The 9,866-nt window shown below is 40.8% G+C and overlaps 1 protein-coding gene across 1 annotated transcript in view; it reads left to right on the top strand.

Annotated features, from left to right (window-relative positions):
* Positions 1–9,866, top strand: part of capn5b (calpain 5b) — a 36,357-nt gene that overhangs the window by 8,188 nt on the left and 18,303 nt on the right. Inside the window, exons 2-3 of the mRNA XM_034889073.1 lie at positions 1,020–1,193; positions 9,176–9,307. Coding sequence (XP_034744964.1) covers positions 1,029–1,193; positions 9,176–9,307 — 297 coding nt within the window. The 5' untranslated portion in view covers positions 1,020–1,028. The remainder of the gene's footprint in view (positions 1–1,019; positions 1,194–9,175; positions 9,308–9,866) is intronic.

The following is a 9,866-nucleotide window of genomic DNA, read 5'->3' as shown; positions in this document are numbered from 1 at the left end:
TTTTGGAAAATGGCTGCAATGAAACAAAGAGTGAAAAATTTAAAGGGGTCTGAATACTTTCCGTACCCACTGTATGAACAATGAGCTAATTAACCTTGACTACAGCAGGCAAGTATTGATCTGTATGTAGATGGGGATTTGTCAATCCCTCTGATTTTGAATTCATTTGAATTATACATTTAAATTAGGAAGGTCTACCTAACCTAATACCCTAATAACCAAATACCTACCCAACCTGTCGTACAGTCAGTTCATGCTCCTTTTGGAGGCAGATCTGTGCATTGCTAGGTTCTAATAAGGTCTTACAGTGATTAAGAGGAATCATGTTAAAGTTCTTTAAACAGTTTACTCTGGCACCAAACATTTTCATGTGTTTATGTGTGCTGTTGTAAGCTCATGTTGATGAGGAAACCTACAGCTGATACCAAATGACTACCTTAAAATGTTACCAAAGATGTTAGGGGTATATCATAACAAGGACCAGTTAGCTAGTTAGTTAGTTAGCTTGCCTCCGCGCTGACTCACCAGCCCCTGTATTCCCTGCCAGTACTGAGCTGATCAATGTGTACATGGCTCCTTTAATGCATAGCAGTGATAATTAGGCCCTGGGGGGAAAAACGTGAATAGACAGAATAATCATTTTGACCCAGTGAATCCAGGCTGTGCTCAAGGCACACATTGACTTCCTATTTCCACTGAGAGCTTTCACTGTTAAGGTATTAAAGTATGCTGGATTCTGCTGTCAGTCTCTGTGTGTGTGTGTGTGTGTGTGTGTGTGTGTGTGTGTAAGAGTGTGAGTGTGAGTGTGTGTGAGTGACTAAAAGAGCTGAAAAGTAGGGATAGAAATTGGTTTCAAAAATGCCAGGGGATGTTAGTTGTTGGAGAAAAAGTAGCTTTTGTGATGAAATTGTGTTTGACAAAATGTGTGAGTGAAAGTGGGAAGATCTGATGCAAATCTGTGCGTGTGATATGTGATATACAAGTTTATTCTGACTGGTCCTCCTTGTTGTGTCCTTCAGGGCTGCAGTATGTTCACCACAGTGAAGGCCTTCGAGGGGCAGCAGTACTCCACCCTGAAGAGGCAGTGCTTGCAGAGTGGCCTGCTATTTGAGGACCCCCGCTTTCCTACCTTTGACAACTCGCTCTTTTACCAGGGCAACAGGATCGGACGTGTAGTCTGGAAGAGGCCTCGGGTAAGTTGGTTTGTGCAGTAAAAGATTGAACAGAGGCCAAAATCACAGAACACGAGTGCGTTAATCACGCGTCAAAATAATGAGTGTAGTTTAAAGGAATTTGCATGAACTCCTTATATTGACAGCCCAAATTTATTTATTTATTTATCATAAATCATATTGTTTCCTCGGGGCTTGTTAGCAGATGTCCAGTGGATGGGGAGCCCTGCTTTAAACCAATCCCAACTGTCCTGGGTGGTGCTAGGCTGATGCAGCAACTGTGCCCTTGCTAAATATATAGGGGAGACCCAAAGAGGGACATGAGAGACATGCCGGATGTCAGGCCCAGCACTGTACATCCGGCCAGCCAGACTAATCAGTGAGGCAGTGTCGTCAGTTAATCAAAATTGCCTTAAGATATGTGATAATTGTATGCAACTTGGCATACAGTAAATTGGGAGCAGTTACTGCATTTTTAAAACATTCACATCAGGGAGCTCTCAGAGCCAAATGTCCCTTTTATGAAGCGTGTGTGATGACCTATGACTAAATAATTCACCAAATAACGGTATGTCAGTAGTCATCAGTTGTTCCACTCCACTCTTTGGTCTTCTTGTATAAGGCGGCACTGTGTGTATGTTTCAGTGGCAGATGATATCAGATGCAGGGCCTCAGGGTTTAGTGAGCTGACTCCCCTGCCACTGTTATCCCCCTCACACAGCAGGCTGTGACTCTGGATGGAGTAACCTCCTTCTGCCCGTGTGCCGCTGCAGCAGCAACAGCAGCGTGCATTGCCATGGAAACTGGGTCACACAGATTATGTGTTTTGGTCTGTGCTGATGTCAGTCATGCAGACTGAAAACTGGAAGAAGTCAAGAGGAGAAAAAGCAGGAGGAGCATCCTTTGCAATTTTGTCAGGACATGATTGATGTCTGACAGTGGTGTATGTCAGGAGGTTAGAAACCCTCAACAGGAACACCTCAACCCTGCATTTTTATCGAAACACAGTGTGGACTTCTATAAACATCCACATGTATAAGTACATTTCAGTGTCTCTTTCAAAAGAATATATTCCTTTTTTAAAGCCTGTCAGCAGAAGTCTAACATCAGCAAATGGACCCTTAAAAAACGGAATCATCCAAACTGGTAAATCTTCTCCATGGATCTAAGCTCCCAGAGAGACTTAACATTTTTAGTTTATACAACATCTGAGTCTTTAGTCTCCACCTACAAAAAACTGTCGGTGGTGCTGTTTTCTGACACCTCTGTTCACCCTATTCTATCTCACATGATTAAACCTGAAATAAATTGCAAATTACTTTAGGATTTGAACACTTAAAGATAAATCTCAGGAAAGGTAAATCTCAGGGTGTTTTGAAACCTAAAGTCTGTTTGCTTTGGTCTGAATTTATTTCCATAGACTTAAACATATATGTACACTTATTATGGATCATTCATTAATGGAGAACCATAACCATTCGACCAACGTCCCCTACACCAATTTATTAAGCAGCTGCAAAATGATTTAAAACTTTCTCACTTCTCTGAGTAGATGTAAGAGGAACGGATAACGAACTTTTCACAAAAGCTCTGCAAAACTTAACCAACTAGGCACATCTTATATTAAGTAAGGGGGGACCTATTATTATGTATTCATACATACATACATGTTACAATGTCAGATAATCAAATTAAATGTGGCCAAAACCTTAAATAATGAGATAAACATTACAAAAGTAATCCCTGTGTGCAAAAACTTCAGATTTTGAACCGTTCTGAAAACTCCACTTTCAAAAGTTTTTTCTACTCTTGGCTCATACTACGTTTACATGTGGCCGGCTATTTCCATAAACAGACATTTCAACCTCTCCGTTTTTTAAAAATAACATTGTGCACACGTACCCGTGTATATATGCCGTAAATGCCATCAAGAGCATGCCAAACCTGTAGGTGGCAGTGTAACGAGAAGCTCGAGCCCAAGTTAGCCAATCAGAATCCCGAAAATAACAACAACAGCAACAAATCACTTTCTCTCTCTTCTCTTCCTCACTTCCTCGGCTGCCTAAACCTCCGTTTGTCTCGGTTTACATGCAAACACGCAAGCCAAGATTTCAAAAATCTCTTTTGGAGGGGGCTTAAAGAGACCGGCGCTACAACAGAGCGTCTCAGACCGGGATTTAGGGAAGGGTAGGGCAGGAGGGAGCTTGGTTGTGGTAGCCTTGCTAGTGTCCCTTAGGACTTCAATCTGTCGGAAATTGTCTGATATATATTGATAAGAAATTCAAATATGTGTGATGAGTAAATGTGATGGGTTAGCATAGTATCTCTTTAGCATGTAGCTTTGTTAAGATCTTTAGCATTTACCCTGATAGGCCTGGCCACGTTCTTTTCTGCGTCAGTGTTAACCAGTCGGCTAATTTTCTGCTGTAATCCTAGTATGCATGTCATCATGGTGGGAGGAAACCCACTCAAACACAGGGAGAACATGCAAACCCCACACAGACAGGCCCTGCCCGACCGGGAATCAATCTCTGCGGGGCAACTTGCTGTGAGGCAGAAGTGCTAACCACTGAGCCACCGTGCTGTTGATTTTAACTTTAACTTTTTTATGGTTTTAGGGCAAATTAATTTGAGAATGAAAAACAAATACACAATCACAAATTAATACTTTGTACAATTGATTTTTTTTAAATATATATATATATCTGTTTGAGGATCCTCCCCGATATGTATGCCTGCAGTGAAGCTGCAGTGGCAGAAGATACCAGCATAAAGAGCAGGCTCTAATAAAATGCTTCCCCCCCCCCCCCCCCCCCCCCCCCCCCCCCCCCCCCCCCCCCCCCCCCCTCGCTCTGGCTCACATTGTCTCTCAGCATGTCTGTCTTCCTCCTGCTGCCCTTATCCTCCACCTCCTTCAAAGCCTCCTCTCCCCTGCATCTCTTCCACTGATTTGTGTTTATTTATGTCTTGACCACGCTAGGGTGGGGCCATAGGATGGTGTATGCTATGAGACAATGGCAATTTTTCAGCTGACAGACAGTTTTCTCTACCATTTATAGCATGGGAGCTATATAGCATCTGAATGTATCCGTTTATTTTGGGCAGACATTTTTGGCATTTTAAACTTCTGGGTTAAATTCAGTTAGTCACAGTTTGTTGTCACAGCCATCCCTGTCCTCATGTGACCTTACGTTAAAACGCTCCAGTGAGTTTCATGCAATTAAGTATTCAGATTTTAAATTTGGGAAATGATGGTACTGGTATCAGATCATCACTCTGTATCGGTAATCACCCTGTGTTTTGGTATTTGTTTTGGGATCAGGGAGAAAACGTTGGCTCAGTGAATCTGACTTCTCTATGGCAGTGTTTTTTTGCGTATGTGATAGGGGTGTACGATACAGAAAATGTCACGATTCGATTTCGATTTTTAGGCATAAAAGTCAATAATGATTTTTGATTCAAAAACGATTCTCGATTTTTAAAAAACAGTTCACAGTATGTAAATGTAGTTACTTTTCCCATGTATGTAAGTATATATGTATGTATGTATGTATGTCTGTATATATGTATTCATATCCATATTATTAATGTGGATTTGTTTGTTAATTGTTATTTTAACATCCTGTTATGATGTATGTTGTGTTTGATGTCTGTAAGCTACTGGGACCTTAAATTTCCCCTTGGGAATCAATAAAGTATATACTGTATCTATCTATCATGTGATTGCAGTAGACATACAATAAATCTTTTTTTTTTTTTAATTAAAAATACAAAGAAAACAAGAATCAATTTTTTGCGCACCTCTAATATGTGATTAAGTATCTTGATTTCTGATATATTTAAAAGATCATTACAACTTGAATATTATTTTTGGTGGTCTAGAGGATTAGCAGTTACTTTTTGTCAATAACAATGTTATCATAACTGATTTGAAATGGTGGTCTAGACTACAAAAAAAGATAAAGCTATAATGAACCAGAATCTTCACAAAATGTACCATATCACCATATTTATCAGTATCACAATATAAAATTAACCATATTGCCATAGAAGATTTTATTCATATCTCCCACCCCTCGTCTTAACTGATAAGAAATTAAATGTACATTCTTTTATCTGCTGCCTTCACTGTCCTTAAAAGTACCATGTGGAATTTTTGACCATAGTGGTGCTATGAAGCAATGTTTTTGATGAGCTGCTGCCCTGTTTTTGCCTTTGCGCTTCTGTGCTCAGTGCACCTGAGCACAGCTGTGACTTGATATACATTCCTGATATTCCCCGAAGTGTGCCGTGCTTTGAAGCCAATTTGACACATGGATGTATTATATGACTGATATAACATAGCGGCTAAACAATGGAATTACAACTTAGTGAGACTGACTTAAATCTGTGGACACACATTTTTCAACCAAACAACCCATGCAAAACAAGTTGTTTCGCTATCAGGGGAGTGGTGACTTAGAGGTAAGAGAAGCGAGCTTGGGACCTGGAGAAAAAGTAAAAATAAATAAGCAGCGCTTGTCCCTCCCCCCTTGAGCAAGACCCTTAACCCCATCCGCTCCAGTTCCCAGCAGATCAGACTGTGGTTGTACTGGGCAGCTGCCAGGTATGAATGTGTTACTGTGTGTACGTGACAAGTTGTTGTTACAAATGAAAACATTTTCTCAATGAAAAAAAACTAAAACAAAGAATGCATCCATTTCGTCCATTAACATTTGGGATATCTAATCGTGCAAGAGTTGCATGATTAACTCCTTTAATCCCCATTCAAGCGAGTGTAGCCCCAAACCGGAAGAAGCAGACTCGGCCGGCAAAAGTCTCCAGTTTGTCTGTTCTATGGGCCCCAATGGGCCAATCATCCGTGGAATTTTTTGCGAGGAACTTTTTTGGCTTCATGCACCATTGAGCAACTCTCATAGGAATGAACGGGGCTCCGCATCAAACACTGTACACATGTTTTTTATACATCCATGAGGTGGATTAATTAGCAACATGGATGTGAATAATGCGGGCTTAAAAAAAATGGCTTTGCAAATGTTTTGTGTTGTATTTCTTAGGCCTCAAGGATATGCATGTGAGTTTTGGTGAGAAAAACTGAATGTGTTTACACCCTACAAGGATCTTTGAATTCATAATACTAGATTCCACTTTAGTTATTCTGTCTATTTGTGCTTGTGGCTGGTTGTGTGCTTGGTTGTGTGTTTGCATGTGTGCCTCATGGTTCCTCTCACAGCCTGATGGATGGTGCTGAGGAGTGCTATGAAGCTGGTTGAAAGGTTCTCAGTACCAGGGTAAATGATTAGGCTGTGCTCAGCCACAATATTCACATTACCTCAGTGTCTGCAGGGCCGGGCTGGAATCAATACTTTATTACTCTTCCACCTAAGCCATTCCCTGGATGGCAGGCCGCCACAGGGAGCCCTCACCGCTGCTCAGACTCCACCAATCAATGCTGCTGCAAACAGTGGGAAAAAAAGAAAAAAGAAACGTGATTAGAGATCTTAACTCAGGCACCGGTCAGACAGATATCTAAACATTGCCGACTTGCACCACAGACGAGTGTTTCAGACTATTAGAAATGGCAGTGGCCTCTGCTTCCGATCAAAAGTTTGCTTTTGCAGCAATCAACTTTGCACAGTCAGCAAATTACTGAGCTTGCTTGTGTCCTGTGTGTGTGTGTGTGTGTAGTTTTTCACTCCCACACTTGTACATTCAACAGAGTGTGTGTATATGCTGTGAACAGCAGTCATACACATGACTTTGGAAGGCTGACGTATATAATGAAAGCAGGATAGGGTGCTTAACCATTCACACATTTGGGAAATGTCTCCGCTTCACCTGCATGTCTTTAGACTGTGGGAGTCAAGAAAACTTCTGTTAAAGTGAATATTAAAAGCAGCTAAAATAAGACAGGTATGAAATACAAAAATAATAGTTACAGTGTAGTTGAAGTTAGTGATGGCCAAATGAAGCTTCATGAACCAGTGTTTTTATTTTCTGAGCCCACTAGATGGCACTCTCTGTTCAACAATTGGTTGAGAACATGCTGAATTGCAATGCCTTAGGCCTTACTAGTAAAACCAAGAGTGCCATCTAGTGGACTCAGAAAATCAAGACACTGGTTCATGTAGCTTCATTTGGCCGTCACTAGATGTAATACAACGTAGGAAAGAGTGCAAATGAAACAACATTTAAACAATAAACATTATCGCAGGTTAACAGAAAGTGTCATACATATAACCTCCTTGTATTAAAAGGTTAAGGTTCCAATCCAAAATATATACATTATGTCCTATACAATATAAAAAATGAAACAGTTAATGGTAAGGATTATTAAAATAAATAATGACGGATTGTTGTCAGATTTGACATATGGATTGTATGTGGCAAAGTGTAAACATCAACAAGCTGTGGTTATCAAATCGATACTGACTGTCCAGTTTTTATTATAATAAAACAGCAGTTGTTCACATAGTCCCAGTGCGGATGTCAGTTGTTCCTGCATTACATGAGTAAACGCTCACATGCATCCATCTCTCTCGCTCTTTCCCCCTCTTTTACTTTACTCCCCCTAGTTTAGTGCTGCAAGTGTGTAGAGATAAAGAGCTGTTAAGTGGTGCTGGGCTTTCCGCTGTCTGTTGAGTAATGTCCGAGGTGCCCATCGACCCGCCAGTCCCATAAAGCAGAGAGAACCGAAAACAGACAGAGTGTTCACACCCAGACTCAGTGCCGGCAGAGCTCTGCCGGCTGTATTAAAAATTAAGTTGTTCTATATTTTATAATGGGCAGATGTTAACCTTTATATTAAAAATGAGATAGTGGCCTGTCACTTAAATTATGGATATGATGCAGTTTGGTTTTTATTCAATAGGTCATACAATAGGTATATACAATAGGTCATTGCCATAACAGTAGATAATGTTGGATCCAAATGCAGAGGTGACCAGGTTATGTGGTGAGCTTGAATATTTATTAACAAAAATCCATACAAACAAAAGGTGTCCAACAAACAGTAGGCAAGGTAATCCAAAAACAAAGTAGATAAGAGGACCAGGAATCAGTTACACAGAGACCAAAACAGGTAGACAAATACACAGCACCCTGACACAGAAAATAATGAACTGACAACAGACAAGACTAAATACAAGAGGTAACGAGTAAATGAGAAACATGGGATACAACAGGGGAATCACGGCGGGTCAGAACAATCAGACAGGCGGGAAAACACAAGACAGGAAATAAACCCAGACGAGGCAGAACTAGACTACTACAAAATAAAACAGGAAACAACAGAACCTCAAAACCAACAGGTTTCTTTTTGGCAAACCTCCCCTTGTTTGTGACATTTTTGCTGAAGTGTAGCCATTGTGTGTAAATAAAAGAGTAGAGGACAGCATGTCTCTCTGTAAATGGCTAGTGTTGGCGCACAGCCTGTAATACTCATCCACAGGAACCACAGGGTGTCGGATTTTTGTGATTTTGTGTGTGTGTGTGCGTGTGTGTGTGTGTGTGTGTGCCTGCATGCATGTGTGCATGCGTGTATGAGTTCAGCACAGAGAGAGCACCATGTTGTTAGCTGTAATAGAGGTCCGTCTGTACAGAATTCATAAATGTCTCTAACCCTCCCACACTTGGGCAGAAGATCATGAATATGATACGTGGGTGCATCAGGACAGATGGTCTTTTTCAGATTCATGAATTTGCCTCGATAACCCATTTCAGCTCCTCTGTGTTTGTGCCGTGGACTGTACACAGAGTTTATTAATCGGATACCCTATTTCAGAGGCTTTTTCTTACCCTGCAAATAATACATTTATATCATTTTCCCTTTCAAATGATTACACATATCACATCTTGGCTTAAAGTAAGCGCCTTCATTTCTGTTGTTGGGTATCATAGAAAACGTAATGCCTCAGCTTGACTATAAAATGCATAATTTACCAGTGTTGAACCTCAAAGCTACCACACACTAAACTATTCTGTGTCTGTCTTTGGGAGTGCAGGAGCTGTGTGAGGACCCGCACCTGTTTGTAGATGGCATCAGCGCACACGATTTACATCAGGGACAGCTGGGTAACTGTTGGTTCGTTGCGGCATGCTCCAGCCTGGCCTCCAGAGAGTCTCTGTGGCAAAAAGTAAGTGTCTGTTTCTTTGTTTGTGTATATGTGTACTTGTCTGTTTCTTCTTCTTCTTCTTCAGAGCACTATACTATAATGTTTAGTAAATCTCATACAGGTGTGTTTGAGTTGCCTAACATAATCTGTTAAAGTAAAGGTTTCCCATCGCAAAGCCACACTTTTAAAGAAATATTGAAACACTTGAAATGCTTCGTTTTGCTTCCTTATCAAGAGTCGATATGACGAGTAAAACAATTTCTATCTCAGGTCTGTATGTTGAAGTGTCCATATTATGCTTATTTTCAGGTTCAAAATTGTATTTAGAGGTTATATCAAAACAGGTTTACATGGTTTCATTTTCAAAAAACACCATATCTTTGTTGAACTGCACATTGCTCTGGCTCCTCTTTTCACCCTGTGTGTTGAGCTCTCTGTTTTAGCTACAGAGTGAGGCATCTCACTTCTGTTCCATCTTTGTTGGGAGTCGCACATGCGCAGTAGCTAGGAAAGGACTACTAGCCAGTCAGAAGCAGAGTGTGAGTTACAAAGTGACGCATTTGCTTCACGAAAGTGAAGG

Source organism: Etheostoma cragini, chromosome 13 (genome assembly GCF_013103735.1).
Source record: "Etheostoma cragini isolate CJK2018 chromosome 13, CSU_Ecrag_1.0, whole genome shotgun sequence".
NCBI lineage: Eukaryota > Metazoa > Chordata > Actinopteri > Perciformes > Percidae > Etheostoma > Etheostoma cragini.
The sequence above is the reverse complement of the archived record's forward strand: the minus strand, read 5'-3'. Positions and strand labels throughout refer to the sequence as shown.